Below are 23,039 nucleotides of genomic sequence, written 5' to 3' on the forward strand. Positions count from 1 at the left end.
AGGAATTAAGAAACCAATGAAACATTTTATAAAGTTGGGGAAAACTTGGCAGGGCCATGAGGCTGAGTTATTAAAATGATGGCAAACCTATTTTCCATGCATCAAACCACAATCCTAAAGCAGGCTGCAGACTACTTACATGCCCTGTGCCTGATCAGGATGACTTCATTAGTAGTCTTCCTCCAGGGGGTCAAATCCATCCCATTGTCCAATTTTGTATAGTTTTATTGAATACATCCATATTTTTTCATTTACAGATTATCCATGGCTATTTTTGTGCTATAATGGCAGAGTCAAGATATTGGATCAGAGATAGTATCAGCCATCAGTCCTGACATATAATGCCTAGTCCTTTATAGAAACTTTGATAGTCCGTGTTCTTGGTCAGTAGAGATGGAGAAATGATATGGGAGGTAACATCAGGCTTACAGCATGTTCCTTCTATAGTTCCAGGAGCTGTTCCTCTTGAGTCCATCCAAGGCGGGCCCTTTGAGGAGAAGATCTACATCCAGTGGAAACCTCCCAATGAGACCAATGGGGTCATCACACTCTATGAGGTAAGGAGGCTCCTGGGCCATTTCTGTTGGCTCAGCCTCATTCAATGAGTGAATATCTGTTCTGTTGAGGGCATAGAGGTGAATGAGACACAACTTGGGTACATAGTTGGGCTGTCTTAATTATCCCCAAAACAAATGTATGTGGATATACCATGAATTGATATGATCATGGTTAGGAGTGATTCCTCCTGCAAATAGGTCAGTAGCTCAAGGCACCAAATATAAAATAGGAGACCCAGACCTGAAAGACAAAAGACAAAGTCCCTATGGGAAACAATAATGCGTATGGTGAATCACCCTACATATATCAGTCCATGGGTTTTGGAGACACACCTATAGTTTTTCTCTGTTTCAAGCGTAAAAGATTCCTGAATTTTAACCTGTTCTGGGCCTAAAGCATATTATACCAGTAGCCAACTAGTAGTTCATAATCCTCCCAAAGCTTTCTCATAACAGACAAGGAATAGACTGTATTCAGGAGTAACACACCCACCAAGCAGACACCTAAAGATGGTAAACTAAACTGTCTGGAAGTCTGATGCAAAACAAAAGCAAAACTATCTCCACAAAGACTGATATCTAAATCAAGAACCAGCATGTAGGTCAGATATCATTTATGTATTCTGAAACACCATTATCTTCTAATTAACACTGAACAAAATAGAAAAGCAGAGTGATAGAGATGAGATGCAGAAGTTAAAAGCATTCTGGCCTCGTGTCCTAAAAGCTTGTCCATAGCATCAGGATTCCCTTGCTAATCTCCTCTCTTTAGACCTGATACCTCATCTGTAAGATCGAAGTGCCAATCACTGCTTCAGATGATAGCACATCTGAAGAGATAAAAGGCACAGATGCTCAGGCTGAAACATGAACCCTGGTTAACAGAGGGGCTTACACCACAAAGCATCCATGCACAAACCTGCACCTGCAAAACATGGGCTTGTGGGGGTGCTGTGGGTGTTATAAAGTATTTTTCAGTAAAGGATCAGGATTAGTCTAATGAACCCAAAAGCTTTCTAGAGACAGGGTTGGTCCTCAGGTATCTCTGAAGCAGGAGATTATCACCATGAACAATAGAAAACACTGTGTCTTACTGGACACCTGGTTTCAAAAGATCTATCGATTGTCTTCATTTTAGAAAGTTGAGGGAGCTTAGTGCAGTTCTCATGGTTAGCACTTGGAAGGATGAGTACAAGCACCCAATGTCTCTGACCCTTCTTGGGTCACAAAGAAAATCTTTCTTTCTGTGTTTATCATAAGAGGAGAAACGTCCACATTGGCACAGTTGACTAGGTAGGATATGGTCAAAACATTGTCTGGGAAGAAAGAGAAACAAACATCCTGCCAATTCACAGTAATTCACAATTGTGTGCTTTTCATTGTAGAGACCACAATCAGAGAGACAAATAGAGGAAGAGATGGACGGAGGGAGGGAAGGAGGGAGGGAGGGAGGGAAGGAGGGAGGGAGGGAGGGAGGGAGGGAGGGAGGGAGGGAGGAAGACAAACAGGCAGAGAGACATAGAGACTTACTGTGCACAGCAGCTTGTTTTTCATATAGCAGGGTAAAATTCCATGATTTGGTGAGCGATGGTACTATCATATGAAATTTCTCCATTCTAGGAGTATATGGATTCAGAATTCATGGACCAGCAACATTGAAAAGATTTTAGAAACTGACATAAGCTATTTTACCATCTCTTATTAACATTTAATTTAAAAATATATGATTCCAAAGGTACAAAAGGATGTCATTTCAGAATAAAAGGGTCTGAAATTGAATGAATTCAGCTTTATGAATAGCTCATGGCAATTGCATTATTTTTCTCATTTGAAATGACGACAGCTTGGTCATGGAAAGGTTTTTTTCCTTACACTTACCTGCTAGTGAAAACCACTAGGTTCCACTGTTTTGAAAGTATGCCTGCATCTCTCTGCGTAGACTTCTTTTTCAAGAGCAGCATCGGTTTTTATATCAGAGGGCTATGCATTGCTCTGGACTAGCAAAGCAATGTCTTGCCTTTCTGTGATTAGATAAAGAAATAGATGGACAGAGAAAGTGGCCAAAACACAGTTGTGCATTAGATTTGTTGAATAACAACTCCTGAATTTGTATCATCGGTGTGAGGTACAGTCTTTGGAGCAGTAGACACAAAATGAGAGAAAGATGGAGAAGCTTACCTGGCTTACTTAGTTTTGAACCCAATGCCTTGTAGGAAATCAAAAACCTGAATCCATTTCCATGATGGACTTTTGGAGATGGCTTTGTGATGATGGGGATATTTTTAAGTAACTCCGTGGGCTTTGATTATAGAGAATCAGGGCCAGTAGATTGCTGCCAATTGACATTTTGTGAGGCATTTGGGAACACACCAAAACTCTTTGGGGATACTGTTTTTGTGTGTTTGGTCCATTTTATTCAGTGTGTAGGGATGACTGTGGTGGTGCATGTTACAAGCTAATGAGGCCCAAGCATGCTAAGAATGTTAACTTGGAGGTCAGGCTCCTTGATCAGAATCCAAGTTCACCTCATTACCTGGTATGTGGACTGTGGCACATCAGATATTCTCTTAAGGATGGCAAGCTTCTCAACTGAAAAAAAAAAAACTAGAAAAAGTATTAATGTAATTTGCCAGATGAGGTTGCTGTAAGGTTCATATAAAATATATAATTAGCACAGTCTTTGGAATTAAGAAGTATTAACATTTCATTAAAATGAAAAAGTTGAGGGGTAGAAATGTGATCTATCAGGGTGCCATCAGTCAGGATGGCATATTCTCATCTCCTGAACTCAGGTGTAGTCTCTGATATAACAGTGTGCTCCATGAACCAGCATCACCTGGGAACTTGAGAAATACAACACATCATGCCCCATCAGTGCTTCCGGAGTCAAAATTGCCAATGTAATCAGACCCCTGGTAGATTCATGTAGGCATTAACAATTGAGTAGTGTTTTCCTAGACAATGTGGCATTTTAGAAAGTTTGTGCAACTGACAGAGGACCATGCCCTCTTGAGCAGAGAGAAAGGTGGAGTTCCCTCCACAATGAGCTCAAGCCAACCTTGACCCTGTAAGCAAACAGGAGACCTCAGTTTTAGAGCCGTCTATCATGAAATATGTATTTATGAGGCAATTTCCAAATTTAATTAGATGAGACCAATTTGCTTTTTAAAATTAAGATCTATCTGTAATTTCCAGAGAGGAATCCATAAATTATAAAACACTCCCTTCTAGCCTTAAAAAAAAAAAAGCAAAACAACAACAACAAAAAAAACACTATTTTGTTACAGAGGAAAGTTGGGATAAGAAATATGGATTGTCTCTGCCTTTCTATATACAGCTCAACCTTGACTCAGCAAAGTCAAAGCAAATGTTTTTATGTACACACACACACACACACACACACACACACACACACACACACACACACACACACACACACACACGAAGAGAGACTAGTTCTCCATTGGCGAAACCTAGTATTTTAATCAGAGTGGGTTTAAGGTTTAAGCAGTGTTCAGATAAAATTTCTTCCCCTTTAAATCTACATCACACAACAACCTCTGGATTTTTACTTGAACAGTCTTGTACCTCCCCAAACCTGAGTGGCTTTGATTAAGTACCATTCTGTCTTTGAGCTTTGGTCTCCACTTTACAATCCAAATGTATCAAACTGTGTCAGGCTTCAGCTGTGTAAGAACTGGGAGATAAACAAATCCATATCGAACATGCAAAGTAAAGTTTATAAATCTGCCTGTGGTTATTTTGCCTGTAAGCTGACCCAAGTCTGGGAAAGCCAAGCAATGATGACAGGAAGAACCCAGCTAGTGCAACAGCCCTGAGGTAGGAATGACTGGAATGTTTGATCAACAGGAGACCAGAGTGGCCACAGCTTTGTGAGCATGGAGAAGAGCGATGAGACTCTATCTGAGAGTATCTGAGTAGAATCTGTAGGGCCCAAAGTTTGCCTTTTATCTTGATTAGAATGAGAAACGCTAGAAGGAATTTAGACAGAGAAACTGAATCAGGTGTGTGTGTTGGGGGGGGGTGTGGGAGGGCTCAAGTGCACAATGTCCATGCATGCACATGTGTGGAGACCAGAAGAGGATATCAGATGTCTTATGCTGTCACTCTCAGTTTAACCCTCTTGAGGCATGGGTCTCTCACTGAACTTGGTACTCAGCTTATTTTTTGTTTAGTTCTTTGTTTTCTGTGTTTATTTTTGTTTTTGTTTTTTGGCTATGCTGGCTGACCAGTGAGCCTCAGACGCTGTCTCTTCTTTGCAATGTTGGCATTACAGGCAGATACAGCCATGTCTTCCTCTCTTCAAAGATGCTAAGAATCCCACTCAGGTCCTCATGCTTGCTCAGCCAGTGCTCTTACCCACTGAGCCATATCTCCAGCTGTTAGATTTATATTCTTAAAAGAACACCTCACTATTCTGTGAACAGTTGACTCTGGGATACACAAGTGCCTTTCGAGTGTGGAAAACACAGCAGGAATCAAGAACACTTCCATCTTCTATGAAACTGTGATGAGGGCACACTTATTGTGCCTTGGTGGAAGACATGAGGTTTGTTATGGCTACCTTGTTCTTATTGCTGACAGGCCTCAGTAGTTTCTACTCAGTCAGAAGTTCTTACCTCAAGCTTTTGAAGCCTGGGCCGGCTAGCTTCTGGAATTTCCTCCAATAATGGATGTGAGTCTCACTATGGCTGTTCCACTTCTATGAACCAGCAGTAATCACCATGCCCCTCCATCTCACAGATGGAAGAGCTCAGAATTCTCTGCAGAGCCTATAAGAGTATACTCTCCTTCTGTAATAGGAAGTTTGCATGAATGGGATCATGGCCTCAGGTAACTGGGAATTTACTTCAGTGAGGAATAAAGAATGCATGTATGATTGTTCCCCCTCCTGAGTAAGAGGTGATGTCAAAGGCCTTCTGTCCAGACACCAGCAACACAAGCACCACATAGGACCATGCTAGAGGTGAAGAACCTCAGGCTCTAGAAACATGACTTTGAAGCTTCAGTCAGCAAGATCCCCCAGGTGATGATTCCCATGCACATGAGAGCATAACAAGCTCTGTTCTAAAAGGCATCCCAAACTTTCACCATCTGGACCTTAAGAATGATGCAATAGAAGTAGTTAGGGAATTATAAGCTCATCTGTAAGTGTCTGCCTGAAATAAGCAGGTCAGTCATTGCATGGAAGATGTGGCCATGTGCTAAGGGATGCCCTTTTCAATGGGCTCCAAAGAGCTGACTGTTTTCATCGACAGTGTAGAAGTCTTGCTATTCACTCAGATAGTTTTTATGTCTGAGTACGATTCCAAGGTTCATCAATCAGGTGATTAGATCTGGAAGAAGGACAGTACAGCATTTTCCACCTGACTCAGCTTTAGGAACAACCAGAATTCCTCCAACTTAGACCATGACAATGGCAGATCAGGGCTTCCAGCTAGAATGCGGTCACTGAGGGCTAAAGCCTGTCAAACAATTGTCTCAGAGTTCTTCAATAGAATCTTTGGGAGACAAGCTGCTCAGAGTTCATGAAAAATACTCATCGATATATGTTTTTGTTTCAGTTCAATTAATTGTGCTCATCTCTGCCCCAAAATAAAATTCACACCACGTGAGGGAATTGGGCCAGAAGATGTTACACTTGCAACTGGGTTAACGAAGTGTGAAAATATTTAAAATTCAGACATATGAAGTTTCCCAGTAAAGCCTTTCTGTTTAGCAGTCAAAATCACCAAGTTTCTAATTACGGTGTATAAATCTGAGAAGCTTAAAGGGAATGAGAAGACCCTAATGAGGCAGGAATGGGTGTCTTGATTATACTAGACTTGATTGACATTTATCTTGCAAGCTATTCTAGGTACCCAGCATTCAGAGTTAAATAAAACACAGACTTTGCCTCAATAAAACAAGGCAGCATTTCTGTGTGGGAACGCCTTTAAAAGGTATGATAGGTCGGAGAATTGTCAATATTTTTCCAGCACACAGATGGCTGCATTCAATCTGAACAGAAAGCAGGAGCTCCAGGAATCAACATAGTAGAATGCACTGCGAGAAGGCTGTGAGTTCTGAGGCAGAGGAGCTTTGAACAGGATAGGAGCCAAATAGCAACACTGATGGAGAGAGGTGGCCAGCTGTGTGTAAGATCAGGGTTAAGAGCTCAAAGAGGAGGCTACTGGATCTGGATGAATGCACACACCACCTTCTGCCCTTAGCTTTACCACAGTGAGTACTCAGGCCTCATCAACACTGGGCTCTTATGTCTGTGGTCCACAGAGGCACAGTGGGAAGAACACGATATGATGCATTGCAGATGGACAGGAGGTAGGAAGAGATCATCTGACTCATGACTAATACAATCCTAAGCCAGAATGTGAATAATTTAAGCCAGATATATGTTAATTAGGATATGAGATTTCCATAATATAGACCACTATGGGGTATGTTAAGCCAGGCTGGTAAGTAGGAAAAGAAACCTCTTGATTCTTTTGAATTGTTCCTGCCAGAAATATGAGTTATCTATTATCCCAGATGAATCCACCAGAAAGTTATCATTTCTCCTGCCCCAGTAGTCCCAGGTCAGGCCAAATGGCCACAATTCCACCTACCCTTTTCAGAGTGCCATCTAATGTCCTAATGTCTGTACAATCAGTGGTCTGCACCACACCATAACTCACCCCCAATGCACTGCCAGTTTCATCATGCCCATCCTCTTCCTTGACCTCATCTGCATTTTAGGGCACTGAGTCATCTAGCCTCTGCTTGCCTCTCCTATGTGACCCCTTTCTATTAGTTGCTGTGTTCCAGCTCCTCCAGCCTTCCATCACGTTCTTAGACTCCTAACGTCTCTGCACCCTTCAGAACACTATCATTCCTGTCTCCATCTTCCTACCTTTTTTCCCTTCATAGGGTTTGTTCCTTCTGTTCTTTACTTCCAAGAGGGTTTGCCCTCTACTTCTCTCTTTGTCCCAGACTGGTCTTGCCTGCTTCCTCCTTTAGCCACTTGCCTTTGAAAATGCTTTTCCACAGACCACAAAAAATTTGTGTATGCACTGTACTGTAGCCTTATTCAGGCTCTTGGACTTTTAGCACCATGAGTAATGGGCTCTTCTATGATGAATTTTCTGTTATCTTGGCTTGATGACAATGTCTAGAAATGTGGTCAAGAATTACACTGCATGCTTTTGTGGTGAGATTTTGGGGTGAGATTAGCTAGACAAGTGTACTGTGAATAAAGCAGATTGACTTATATAATACAAATAGGGTCTTAGCCAATCAGGTGAACATTTGAGTAGAGAGAAGGCTGAGCTCTGCTGAGCAAAAGGGATTCAGCCAGCAGACCTTCAGACTTGAACTTAAACATCACGTTCTCTGGGCCACTGTCAGCCTTTAGTCTAATGACCAATGCAAGTCATTTTCATTTTCCATACTAATGTGTCATAAACACCCAGAATAGTAGTTTGTGCATAATATGTCCTCAATAAAGAGACTTCAAATGAATGTATAGAACTGTGCTTTATCTTACCTTGAGGTATGATGAATTTTTGTCTAAGTAATTTAGTGGCTTTAAGCATGGTTAAACATTAGTATATTGCCTCTTATCACGCCTCAATTTTACTTTGAGCCTAAAACTCTCCTGAGAAAGGAGCATATTTTTTAATCACATTTTGAGGCCTTGAAAAAAGTGTATGTAAATAAACAATGACATAGTTACACCAATGAGTGGGTAGCTAGATGGGCTTCATCACAGTCCAAATAGCTAAGGCTTTCTTACAGAGGGTTCTAGCTGCGGGATCTGAGTGTGTTTGTTTGCTCATTAATTTTGAACCTATTGAGGAACTTCAGTGAACGCACAGGGTTTGAAAGAAACACAATGTGAAATATATCCAGCCTCTACTATCCCATTGAGGACCTGCTAGGTAAACACTGCCTGGACCATTGCATACTCCATATTCCATATTACTGGGCTAGCCTCTACCTGCTTCTGATGAAGACATTGGCCAGGTTTTTCCTTATTCATAGCTAGATGCAAGTCCCTATGTTCTTAAAGGCTTAAGTTTGAGAATCCCTGGTTTGCCTTTCCCCCTCAAGATTACTGCATGAATAGGGTATAGAATATTGGCAGACACACAGGGAGACAGCATTGCATCAACATCCCTTTATGTTTGATAATTGCTTCTTATAACTCAGATGCAGGAGCCCACCATAGATTTCATTTATGACTCTTCTTCCTCTCCTAGATAGCAGAAGTTGGTTCTATTGTTTTTTATGAGATTAAGAAATATACACATGAACCCAAAACACAATATTTACCCAGAGGTCTTTCCTAAATCTTAAAAGTGAGGGCTCTGAGATGTCTAAAAGCCATTTCATTTTTTTGATCACTGGACTCATCACTGACTCTTCGTAGGTGTTTCTTTCTTTCCAGAGACTGTAAAAATGTAGGCATCTCTGGGTAGATGCCATAGACAGGGCAGAATGTCTGAGTCTGGCAGGCAGGAGGTGTTTTATTAGGAACAGCTCTGGTTGAAAAGGCTGATTTCTGACACTCAGAGTCTTGAAGGGAGGAGGCATGTTCCAAAGTAAGTTGCATTTATGTAAGTCATCCCCCAGCAATATATCAAGGATATATATATATATATATATATATATATATATATATATATATATATATATTATATATATTATTTGGCCTTGTATGCTCTTTTTTCTATTACAACATGGGGATTTGTGATGGAGCCAGGAAACATGATGGAAGATGTGTAGCACATGTTACCTAAGGACAGAAAACTGTTCTCCTGGCAATAAGTTTTCCAGAAAAAGATATCATTCAGTCCAGCTGTAAACAGTAGGTACCATGCATGGGGATACAGTGTAGACATGCAAGTATTTGAGTGTTGGTGTGTTTGTGGAAGAGTTTATGTTTTGTGAGTTTATTCTGTGGTGTGCTAGTGTGAATATAAACATGTATTCACATCTGATGAGGTGTCTGTGTGAAGCATTTACCCTTACACCATTTTCTGCATCCTAAGTCCCTCCTCAGAATTGTTCCTGTTCTCAGTGGAGAAGACTGTGACCTCTTGGGAGAACTGCCTTGTCATCTCAAGAGTCTCCCAGTTGTAACTCATGGATTGTTTGTGATAATATCATTTAGAAATTTGCTGAGGGAAAATTATAGTTTAAAGAAAAAAATCTCCAGGAGAGATGAAGGATGAACATGAAGTTAGCTCTGTATTTGCCCAGTGTGGTCTCTTTCATGCTTTTTATATGGAATTGCATTTTGATGCACTACATGGACCCAGAGCCTTTGTAGGGAACCCTCCTGTACAGTCACATGACTAGTGAGGGACCCCTTTCCCTGGTGGCCATGTCCTTTCAATACACTGCCCAGAGGCGGTGTTTAAGTTGCTGAGAATGGCTCTAAACATCATAGCTTGATCTCTTTTCATGTCTGATGTTTTACTGTTTCACTCCTGTGGAATTCTGCCAGGCTGGGTGGACAGTGCATCATGAATGTCCAGCTTTTAACTGGCTGCATGGTTTGTTTCTGTTTCAGTCAGGGCCCTTTAGTATTTAGTACATAAATGAAGGGGAACTGCAAGTTTCATCTACCATCAGGACAGGTGATGCAAATTCAAATTTGCAATTGATTCTAGGTTATCTCTGTCATTGTTTAGGAAATAGCAGATGGCTTTTCTTTTCCTATCCCAACCCAATTGGCTCTTTTCTTTTCATTACTCTTTGCTTTACTCTTAACCAGAAAGAAATAATTTCATTACAATTGGCACCAAAGAACAGAACTTTGCTCTACTTTCTTATGGGTTGAATGCATGTAGACACATATGCATAGACACATAACACATGAACACACAGGCATACACACACCTAGATACATAGGCACACATACACAGAACACACACACATACATACTCATTTGCACAAACATACATATATTCAAGCATACATGATACATGTACATCTAGGCATATACATGCAAACACACAAATGGATAACATGCATATGCATAGAGCATTTTCATACTCATACATATGCATACACATGCATGCCTGCATATGATGTCCTTCAAATTGTCATGAAATTCTTCAAGGTTTATCTTGGTCTCTTGTTTCATTCTAGGCATGTTCCTAACATGTGTCTTTTACTGAAAATCAGATTGAGAAATATTCAGTTAGGAAAATTAATATTTTCTTTTGGTTTGCCATTGGCAAAAGTTGTATCTGAATTAGTCCTTTTCCAGGTTGGGTCTCAGTCTCCACATTTATTAATTAGGAGATCATACCAATAGACTCCAGCTTACCACTTGAGGGCCAAAAATTAGAAAAATGGTATTCCTAGTTTTATGAAACCCTTTCCTTATTGTTCTGTGTGTGACCCCCCTTTCATTGATTCTGTTTGTGATCTTATTCATTCATTCATTCATTCATCCTTGAATAGCACATCATTTATAATACATCCAGAATTTTGACTGTATCTTTCATCTATTTATTATCTACAGAAGTACATGTATTTACTTCTATCTTTTCAACTCATCCTTCTGCCTCCTCCAGTGTTCTGAATGCTCTACATAATTCTTTCACTTTTATATAGTTTTATAATTAAATATTTCTGTATAATTTTTGAAGCATTTTCATTCTAGATTATATTCCTAACCTGCCTGGGTACTGATGAATATAGTTGTAGTTCATTGTTATTGACTGCTGCCTATTAACCCATTGCTTGATGCTATCAGAGTGTATTTTTCACACACTGGGGGTTGCTCCAGGGATGTGACTTTTTTCAGTGTGCTGAAATGAAGACCATCCATTGGGAAAAATGGGGGCAGGAGATCACAAGTGAAGGTATTCCTGGCCTATAGAGTGGGTTCACAGCCAGCCTGGGAAACAGAATTAGCTCAGTGGTAGAGAATTTGCCTGGTATCCACAAGGCCCAAGGTTTAATCTCCAGAACTGACAAGAGCATCACTATACATTCCTTCTAATTATTCACGTGTGTGTGTGTGTGTGTGTGTGTGTGTGTGTGTGTGTGTGTGTGTGTGTGTGTGTGTGTGTGTGTGTGTGTTGTCCTGAGTGTGTATCTAGAAAATGGGTAATGTCTCAGAGTAAATGAATGTTTAACTATCCCCCAACAAAAGTCAAACAATTTTCTGAACAAGTTTAACCAGTTTACAATATTGTAAACAAAAAACAAGTACCATGATGATTTTAGACACTATTTTCAATATTGTCATGCTCCTCTTGACCAGGTAAGTGTCAAATGGCACTAGTTACTATCTTCCTGTATAACCCTGGGATCATGAAATAGGGGTAAATCTCCTCCTTAATTTATCATTCTGTTTTTCCTTCTCCATTAGATTTCTACTCTTGCCCTTTGCCCTTCAATTAGATTGTGCCCTCCTGTCTCTAGTTGTGTGATGTATTTCAGAACATGTTTTGAAGCTTATCCACTTGGCTACACACATAGCTTGATATTTTTACCCCCTGTAAGGTATCTTTTGAAAAACCTAAATCTTTTATTATCAAAATTTCAGTCTTGGTTTGATAAGAATCTGTTTCTAACAACAAGTCCTTCTCTAACTCCAGTCGAGAAGAACAATTTCCTGCATTTCTACCAGTATTTGTAAGTTTTGCTCCTGAAATATATGTTTTATCTATTTGCAGATATTTTTATACATGGTACAAGATGGAATATACAGAGTACTTTTTCCAGTATAGATTAAATACTTTAGTTGAATTATCTCAGTAAATCCATCAGTTTCCCTTGCTTTACCAGCTGTAGATCTAACTTACCCCCAAATTCTTGATATGTCTTGTATATATTTTTTTTATTTCTGTCATCTTCTGGCCTCAGTAACAACCACACAGTCCATTATTATAGTGCCACATTTAATCCAGATCTCTGGTATAGCACATCCCTCTGCTTCATTCTTCAGAAATATCTTGGTTATTCTTGCCCTGGGGGCTTTCATTTTAAAATCTACTCATCAAATTTAATGAAAACATCTGCTGCCATTTTGATTAGAATTGCATTGACTGTGTAAAACTATATGTGGGTAATTGACATCTTTACAATATTAAATTTATCTATATTTAGGTTTGTTTTAATATCTCCCATAGTTTTATTACCTTACTTATAGAGGTGTGTTGTGTTTCACATAAAACCAGAACTGCCTACTTTGTACTGAAATAATTGTGTCTTCAGTCTCATTTTCCTGTGTCTTCATGACCTTTTCTCCTGCCTCAGGTTTATTATATACAGAAGTCTTTGTTGTCAGAAAGCCCATGTGCCTGCTCTTCCTTGACAACTCATTTTATTATATACCTTCTACCTTCTCAGAAAGGCCCCCTATAATTGCCCCAAAATGAGACTTTTCCCACACACCATTGTTTCTCATTCCTATAAAACATGCCACAATTTATCATTATCATATGTTTAAATGTGTCGCCCTATATTATAAATGCTGTGCTGTGAAGACAAGATCTTCATATATGCTATTTATCATATGAAAGAGTGGAATCCCTTATGTGGGACCCATTAAGTACAAATGTGAAGTGTGCATGAGGATTGGAGTGGTTTCTTTTTTATTTTTTTATTTATTTATTAGTTCTAGTTAGGGAACAAGCTTGTTCACATGTAAGTCCCTTCTCCCTCTCCCTCCCCTCACCCCATCCCTCCTCCCCCACCCCCAGCCTACCCCCATCCCATCCACCCACTACTCCCCAGGCAGGGTAGAGCCCTCAACGGGGGCTCTGCAAAGTCCACCAAATCTTCCTGTGCTGGTCCTGGGCTCTTCCCCATGTGTCCAGGGTCAGAGTGTAACCATTCACGTGGGATGGGCTCTCAAAGTCCCTTCTTGCACCAGGGAAAAATACTAATCCACCACCAGAGGCTCCCTGGAGTGCTGAGGCCTCCTTATTGACATCCATGTTCAGGGGTCTGGATCAGTCTTGTACTGGCCTCCCTGACAGCATCTGGGGTCGATGTGCTCTCCCTTGTTCAGGCCAAATGTTCGTTTGGGTTTCTCCAATCTGGTACAGACCCCTTCACTCTTCATTCCTCCCTCTCTTCAACTAAATTCCCGATTTCAGCTCAGTGTATATCTGTGGATGTCTGTCTCTGCTTCCATCAGCCACTGGAAGAGGGCTCTAGGATGGCATAAAGAGAAGTCATCAATCTCATTTTAAGGGATGGGTTTTTAGGTTATCCTCTCCACCATTGCCTGGATTGTCAGATCGTGTCATCCTCGTAGGTCTCTGGAGATCTCCCTGGTTCCAGATCTCTTCTCGGACCTATAGTGGTTCCCTCTGATATAGTATTCTTAATGTGGTGAAAGTACAACTAGAGATAGTCAAGCTTGCATCACTTCATTCACAAACATGATCTAAAAGTTCATGTGAAATCTCAAGGGTCTGTATCAGATTCTGCAATAATCTTTAATGACCAACAAGTTTGCATTTAACTCATAAATTCAGTTTCTTGCCATGAACTTGCTAAAGCTGTGAGTCTTTACTAATACAGGTATTCCAAATCTTGGAACAATACCTGCTAAATACAGACACACTGTAAATAACTGGTTGATAAATAAAACCGTATTTCAAAATTGAATCAAATCTCCTTCTATAGGATTGCTTAACGAGTGTGTTCATGTTTGTGTGTATAAATGTGTGTGCAGGCATGCCAGGTATACATGGAGAACAGAAGTTGATTTTGTGTGTTCTTCTCTAGCACTCTCCACCATGGTGTGTGTGTGTGTGTGTGTGTGTGTGTGTGTGTGTGTGTGTGTGTGTTACAGTGTTTCTTAGTCAACCTGGATCTCACTCATTGGCTAGACTGACTGGCCCAGCTCTGAGGTGGGGTCCATCTGTCCTCATCTACTCTGGTTCTAGGGACCACCCATGTGCCACCGTGCCCAGCAATAGGTGCTAAAAATCTGAATTTAAGGCCCAGTGCTTGCACAGCAGACATATTACTGGCTGGGCCATCTCCTTAGCCTTGACTGTTTAAATTTTTTTGAAGTAATTTATTCTCTAAGAATGGTAGTGATTTTCTAACATCACATTGTGATTTGCAGAGAGGGAGGAGAAAGTCACTCCTATGCACATTCTCCTTCGAGAACCAGCATTTAATAAACAGGTTCATATTTTCTTTCTGGACACCATGCATTCACAGTGTCTCTGATATGTTGATGATCGCATTGTTACTTTTCACCCTGTCCAACACATTTCCATTTCTGTGTAATCCACTTTATCTCATTTAATGGCTCTCTGACAAGGTAGGCCATGTCTTACTTTGTAATCACTCTATTTGGGATGTGTTGATTGATCTTTCTAGAATGTAGAACAGAATTGGTGGACATAGGAGTGAACTTCTCTTTAAACAGCTGGTGAGGAGAGTCTGACTCCTGCTTTCCTTCCCCCTCTTATAGATTTGTCGGCAGCAAGCAGAAGCACTCATATGGCTCCCATTGATCGCTAAACCGTGCTCAAAATAATAGCTATCTGTGCTCAATAGAAATGGATCTAAAGGAGGAGAATAGAACAATATGTCCAGATTGGGATGGAAATTTATAAGCTCAAGGTTAGATGACTGGACATAGATGGCTCCTTGTTTAAAAACTTTAACTTTCAGTTTGTTATTTCCTAACAGAAGGAGAGGCATAGATGGCATAGATGTGTCCTCATTTTCCCTAGTACCCATCCCCATATAAATGCCAATAATACACCAGGGAACACTATTTTACAGAAACTGCCATGGCCTCAGACCTCCTCTCTTCATGTCAAGACACTGGAGGTGGTTATTTCCAGTCAAATGAGGTCAGCATTCAGGGCACAGCCTGGTTTCAGAGCTTTGGTGTGTGGCTAGGTGGCACTACCAGACTGCTTCACAGATTCTATTTTGTTTGTGCTTTTATTGTTGTTTTGTTATTCTTTTTAAATTTTATGTAATGCATACCAGTGTTTTGCCTGCCTATATGTCCGTGTAACATGTGTGTGCCTGGTGACTGCAGAGGCCAGAAGAGGATCTCTGATCTCATGTTCCTGGAATTGCAGACAATATGAACCACAATGTCAGTTCTGGGAATTGAGCCTGGGTCCTCTGGAAGGGTAGCCAGTTCTTTTAACCATTGAGCCATCTCTCCAACCTCATGCATCTGTTCTTCAGTCTAAGCATATTTCAGTTTCAAGCTCTTTTTGCAATAGTTATGGACATTGTCATAACCCTCACAGGGACCTTAGAAATATGGACCAGGAAAATGAAACATATGAAACTCTGGTAAATCTCCCCAGACACTGTAGTCTACCCTGGGCTGTTGATGTCCAGTCAACTGTACACTAAGGCAAAGTCTGCTCATGTCTGGATCAGAGTGACTCCCTTCTGGTGATTGCAATCAACACAGAGAGTTGATGGGATCAGAGGCTTTAGAAACAAATTGGGCAACAGGCTATGGTTCTTGGGGATCAGCCTACTCACATAAGTACCCAGTCCTGTGTGTGGAGGTGCAGAGAGCATGTCAAGACCAGTTATACTTCCATGCCCTGCTAAAATGGACCATTTGGGGCACATTGAGGCTCAATCCCCACAGCTTCCAGGCATCAAGACTAACCCTGGGTGAAGCTTTCATTACTCCTTTGACCCTAGGTAGCTTGTGGTTGAGATTGACCAGGTAGGCATAAGGAAGGTAAAAAACTGAGAAACAGAACTTGCAAGCCCCCTTCTCCCACAGCTGGTTTTTCTTCTTACTAATGTGTGATTCTGCTCTTCTTGGAGTCTTTGGGCAATGCTCCAGGAGATCTGGCCTGTGAAGACAGCACCTCATTCCCAACATTAGTCACTGTAGTAGCCATTCTGCTGGTGTGATGAAATGCCCTGACACAAACAACTAAAAGGATAAAGAGGTTTGGTTCACAGTTCAATGATGATGCTGTCCATCCTGGAAGGGAAGTCATAGCAGCAGGAGCCCAAGGTGGATGGTCACACTGAGTGCACCGTGAGAAAGTAGAGCATGATGGATGGTGCTTTACACTTTTCATTCAGCTTGGGAGCTCTGGCATGGTGCACATAGCTCTTTCCACCCAGTTTATCCAGTCTAGCAAATCCTCACAGGCATGCCTACAGGCTTGTTTCCTAGGGCATTCTGGATGCTGTCACACTGGCAATAGTAAGCACCACAGACATGTTGTCAGCAATGATGCTCAGAGTTCTCTTTGTCCTTTCTTGCCTTCTGGGTCAGTGTGCTATCTGTAGTCCTGGGATACAGTTCTCAGTGCTGAAGCTTATGTGTCTTGCTGTATGGAAGAAGGAGATGGGATATAGAGGCTTTCCTGAAGAAGAGGCTGGAAGAGGAAAATCCCACCCTTGAACAAATCATCTACAAATATTATGGCTGAAGATCAGGAAGATGAGCATTTGTAGACACCTCAGGATGTCTTAAGGACCTTGTATGTGTATCTTTCTCTGTGTACACAACTATACCCTCATTCTGTAGTCTTAGCCTCCCTCAGATAATTTTTGTAACCATATTACAGAAAATTTAGATATTAGAGAAAAACACCTATAATTTCCACCCACTACAATTATTTTGCCTTGTGTTTTATCTTTATTAATATGCATACATTTTACCTAACAATAATTACATAAAATTTGTTATTGTAATTTTTCATTAAGCATTTTAGCACAATCATGATGCCTTTAAAGTACCATGGAAACAGCTTATCTTTTTAAATGACTGCATAATTGTCCATTGACTGTGCATTTCCTAATTTACTTTTCTATTCCTCTATTGTTTTCCCATATTTCAGATAACACTATGATGAACCACAGGATTATGGCAGCATTGTATCATGATGAAAAAAACATGACCTTCAAATCAGATTAACCTGAATTCAAACCCTGTTTCTAATACTACCCAAATATCTTTGAGGCAAAATGAACTTCTTTGAAGTTAGTTTATTGGCTTAATTTATTAAAATAGTATCTAGGCAAAGCAATTTTCAAACCCACAATGCTGAAATATTATAAGAGTTGGATATATTGCTGTCATGGCTACCAAGCAACCATTCAATGTGATAGCTGGCATTTTTTTCCTCCTGTGAGTAATGAGTTTTCTATATTGGACAACCTTTCCCTCTCTCCCTCTCCTCCCTCCCCCTCTCTCTTTCTCTCTTTCTCTTACACACACACACACACACACACACACACACACACACACACACACACACACACAAAACTACAGGGTTGAATGGAATGAATACTCTTTGTAACCCTTGGTACATATTGCCAAATTGATCTCAAGTGGATTGCACCCTTGTGAGCATGTGTTTTGAGTCTTGTGTTGAGCTTTTATGCCAATCAAGGAGTCTGGGAAGCAGGCCTTTGGCAGCCCACCAGAGATTTATGTCAGCTTTCATGAAACCCTCAGAGCAGGCTGATGTGTGAAGAGCTCATCACACATGTTGGCAGATCCATTTGCACTCTCCAAGGATGTGCTAGGAACACTCTTGCCTCATCATCTCCTGTTTCCTCCCTCTTCCTTGTTCCAGAAAGCAGAAAGTATCATGTCTGGCTCCCAGTAGTATCCCAGTGGACCCTGACACCCTATGAAAGCTCTGAGTTGGATAACTCATGGCTAGGTTACTACAGCATCTGTCATCAACCTCCCCTTGCTACACCACTAGGCATGCCTGGGATTCAGCAAACTCATCTGTGAAAGTGAATAGCTGTCACCTCCAAGAGTGAACCACTCTGTGTACCTGAATACTCATTAGACATGCCTTGTCTTTGGTCCCATCTCAGATCTCCTGAGAGTTGTGGTGTTCCTGTCCCAAGGTCGTACTCATTTATATTATAATTTGGCAACTATAATACTGAATAAACTAGCTTTCAGCCAAGATTTTCCATCATACCAGGATGGCCTCAGTTTTAGAACCATGTCCTTTCTGCTTCAGGATTCTCCTACCCTGCAGAGAGTCTTTCCTGAATCTTTATACTTGCCCCTTCTGTGTCAGCACCAGAATAAACAGTGCTTCCATGACTAATGTGATCAAAATCAATTTGCTGAAATTGGATCTTAAAGTCCATCCTTGATTCCAGTTACTCTTAGTGTCCTAAGAGATCTCGACTCTATTTCATCATGACTAATGATGCCCTCTATGAATGTCCAGGCCCTTTCTAACTTTCCCAGTGCCTTTTGTTTATTCATATACCCTACCCCAGAAGCCACATGTTTACATTACAACCATGTCATATTCCCTGCTACTCTTCTCTTCATTATCTAGAGCATCATAGACATAGAATATATCTATGTCATGCTTTCTTTACTGTATCCTCAGTTAAAAGATCATCTCAGGAATACTTTATACATCTGTACTACCTGGATTAAGGTGTCATTCTTTGTTTTATAATAACATTTTTTAAATTTTGTTCTGTGTTTCTTATGCCTGAATCTGTTGAGAGCTCAGAATTCTGAGATTTCCCAGAAGTCATTCTGTTCATTGTTGAGTCGCAGGGCCTATATGCGTTGCATCTTTCATGGTCAGCAGCATGAAAAGACATGGGAAGCCATGTCTTTTCCACCTGCTGTCCCCTGCAAAAGACTGACTCACAGATCCAATGTGATGCCTTCATTTCTTGCTTCTGTTCCTTTGGACCCATTCCCAGAAGGACCTGGGAACCCTGACTTTTCTGTGTCCTGATTCCTCCCATTTGGAGAAGTCATTGATCTTCTCAAGGTTACCTTCCAGGTTCTGTCACCTGTCACTCTACTCTTCTCTCTCTCTGCCTCCATGAATTCCCTCTCCCACTGTACTCTACTGTTTCCTTCAAGTGGCCTATAGATTATAAATGATGCTCAACTCAATTATCTACAGATATTCATTTGTTTCTGGAAGACCCCATTAAAGCACCATTATCATTACCAAGCACCACTCCCAGCACTTATCCTGTACTTTGTTGAAACCTTATAGCCCTTCATTGTAAGGATCATTTTCCTGTTTAAACCTGGTAGTTGGAAAGAGGGATTAAATTACCTAAGATTTCAGGACTGGTTGGGCCAGATTGAGAGGAGGATGCTTCATGCCCCAGTAAATATGGCTTCATCATTATGGTTCAGTTTGCAAATCCCATTCCACTTAAACATTTTGCAGCTCAACAGAGGTATTCAACACTGTCCCTCCCCTTATGCAATTGAATGGCATGCTTGACCTGATGGCTTTGGGAGGGCTCTGACACAAATTTCTGACACAAATATTCACTGTCTGGTCTGTCAGCATCAAAAGAAAATTGCAGAAGGCAAATAGGGATAATATTTTTTCATTACTGGGGAAAAGTTTCCCATTCCAAGTCAATTTTGAAAGATAAAAAAAATCATTTCCCCACATCTGCACAGCAGATATCAAAACAGGCAAGGCTCTCTGTGAACTGCAACCACAGCACTTTATAAAGTTTCTCATTTTCAATCAGTTATTTAAAAGAAAGCAAACTAAACACAACAAAGGAAAGCAGTCCTAGCCAGCTTGAATGTCTCCTTCTCTCCCCCAGTTGACTAATAACCCACTCATCATGTTTCATCTGCAACTTAAATTTGCATAGCACACATTGTTTATTCTGTTCAAGGCAATGTTTTTCAAACAGGTGTCTTGGAACCCTTGTACAAGGGGTACCCACACATTTGCACTTAGGGGTTGCTATGGTGCAAATTTTGTGTCCCCTCCCCCAAATTCATAAGTTGAAGCATAATTCCAAAAATGATGGTGCTAAGAAGTGGCATCTTTGAAAGACTAAACAATAATTAGATTAACAAAGGGGCTTGGCCTTTCTAGTGGTATTAGGTTCCTTATAAAATGGTTCTGGAGAAGTTTGCTCACACTTCATGCCAATGAAGTGTGTATTGGCATGATAGTGCCAATGCACTATCTATAAGGAGAACAGCCCTTATCACACTGCATCTGCAAGGACTTAACCTTCAGTCTTCCCAGCCCTCATAATTATGAGCAGAACATCTCTGCTATCTGTGATACCTAGTCTATGGTAGTTTGTTGTGGCATCCCTAATAGTCTAAGACAGAGGTTTACAATTTTTTCATCTGGAAAAAACTGTTAAAATGAAATAAAATGTTTGTTGTTTTACTTATTCCTCAACACCCACAGATCTTTTCGTAAATTGTTGCCATATAGTAAGTGGTAAATAGACATCTGTGGAAAGAGCAGAAGGGAAAATGAATGGTGAATAAGGGAGAACATTGTGTTCCAGCCAAGGGCCTTCCAAACCAGACAGGCTTTCAAAGTTCCTGCACATCCAAAGGCAGACAGATCTGGTCTTTCCTGAGATCTACTGTATCAGAAACCCCACAGTGGCGGCAGAAGATATAAATTCAGAGGAATCCCTGTGCAGATGTATTTAGAGACACTATGGGAAATCTCAATGGCCTGAATTTGTCCTCCGCCTCAGATCTGCTTGGGTTTTCAGCCTCTCTAAGACCCGAAATCGATCACCTGTTGCCATATTTGGCCCTTAAGTCATCGTTTTCTAAGATCCACACTTCATAAACAGAGCCTATCCAGCAAATTCAAACAGCTTCCATTAGCCAGTCTGTCTTCCTATCCAGCATGTTTTTTTATCTCTGTGTTTTCTCTCTGGGCACCTGCTTCCATGTCTTTGTTCTTCTAATTTCAACCACTTACTGCCACCACCTTCTTTTACCTCTGTACCTTTATGCATATTAATACAGTGATAATTTACCTTTGAGGCCCCTCCCTTCACCTAATGCCTGTTTCCTACCTCAGTCATCTCAATCATTCATTACTGCTTTTCTTTTTGTTCCTTATCAGACTATTGCAGAGCAATTAAAAAACTTGTATCTGTTTAAAACATACAACTCACATGCATGCTCACACACACACACACACACACACACACACACACACACACACACTGTGAAGTAACTACCATAACAAAGCAAATTAACATATGCATCCCTTCACATGGCTTTATTTTTTTTTTGTGAATGTAGTGAAAGCCCTTAAGATCAACTCTCTTAGGAAATCTCAAGTATATATGATATTAGTAACTATTAGTTGCCATGTCCCTATTAAATCTCCAGCACTTATCCTTCTTGCATAATTGAAACTTTGTGATCTGTCATCTACATTTTCCCATCTCCCCACCCCCAGCTTGGGGAATATTATGATAAATTTAGTAAACCGGGTATGGAAAGACAAATACAGCATTGCTTATATGTGAAATCTAAAACAGCCCAACTCGTAAGGCAAAGGATAAAATGGCAGGTTTCTGAGGTTTCCTGGCAGAGTGCTTGTCTAGCATGAATGAGGTTCTGGGTTTGATCCCCAGTACTGGAAAGAAATTAGGTTGCTTGCCACCTTCTCCAATCAGTTTTTGGCATTTGCTCATGTAATAGTCGAGAGAAAATACATCATTGCAATGACTGACTTACATTATAGTTGTGTGTGTGTGTGTGTGTGTGTGAGAGAGAGAGAGAGAGAGAGAGAGAGAGAGAGAGAGAGAGAGAGAGACTAAGCCTCTAAAAAAGCCTCTCATTAGTGTTTCTCCAACAAGTAGACTATTCTTAGCCCAGGACAATACCCATGAGCGCATGACAAACGTGTGATGTTACTCAGCTCTCTCCATCCTCTCCCAAGTCAATATAGAAGAGCCAGAGCAGTGAGTTGCAAAGAACTATGGGTAAGGGAAACTATGGGTAGCTCTTTTTTTAATTTCTTTTTACACAAGATTTCCTCATGTTTTTCTCTTTGCCCAGACCCATCCTCTTCCATGCATACATCAGAGATACTCCCATCTCCTTAATTTAGAATTCTATCTGGAACCACCTCTCTGTATAATACCTTTTTATGCTACTCTGGACTGCATTCTACATTCTTAAAAAGAAAGACTTTGCAAAGAGCTGTTTTATATTTATGTTCTTACCTGGAGTAAAAAGCCCATAGCTACCTGGCAAAGTCTATTTCATGAAGCCTTGAGCACTACACTTTGTGTGATCTGATGTCTCTTATTTCTGTCCCTAGAGACACTGACTTCCATTGATACAAATTAATCACACCAGCTTCAGCTACATGTTTTAATGAGTAACCAACTCAAATTAGACATGATGCTTTGGTGCATTACGATTTAGACGCAGAGCCTTCCTTCCCTTGCTCCCCTGCAAATCCTCTCAGACAAGTATCATTCAGTCACAGAGTGAAATGGAGGTAAAGGCTAACAGTTACAAGCCCTGTTGTCTTCTGCCTTGCACTTGGGAGTCCACTGGTGGAATGCTTATCTTCAGATCCACAGGAGTCACAGGATAACAATACCCTTGATACAAACCCTGAATCTGCTATCCAGGCTTTAAGTTTCTTTCGGCAAACTGAGAATACGTTTTGTCTAGAGAAAGTGCACCTGTGATATTAGGCTCCAGCTGAGGGAGGCAATGCT

General features: G+C 40.7%; 1 protein-coding gene across 1 annotated transcript in view; it reads left to right on the forward strand.

Moving 5' to 3' along the window:
• Ptprt (protein tyrosine phosphatase receptor type T) overlaps positions 1–23,039 on the forward strand; it is a 783,865-nt gene that overhangs the window by 425,378 nt on the left and 335,448 nt on the right. The window contains exon 8 of the mRNA XM_035446780.1: positions 448–557. Within this exon, the coding sequence (XP_035302671.1) occupies positions 448–557 (110 nt within the window). The remainder of the gene's footprint in view (positions 1–447; positions 558–23,039) is intronic.

The sequence above is a fragment of the Cricetulus griseus genome, chromosome 6 (genome assembly GCF_003668045.3).
Source record: "Cricetulus griseus strain 17A/GY chromosome 6, alternate assembly CriGri-PICRH-1.0, whole genome shotgun sequence".
Taxonomy (NCBI): Eukaryota; Metazoa; Chordata; class Mammalia; order Rodentia; family Cricetidae; genus Cricetulus; species Cricetulus griseus.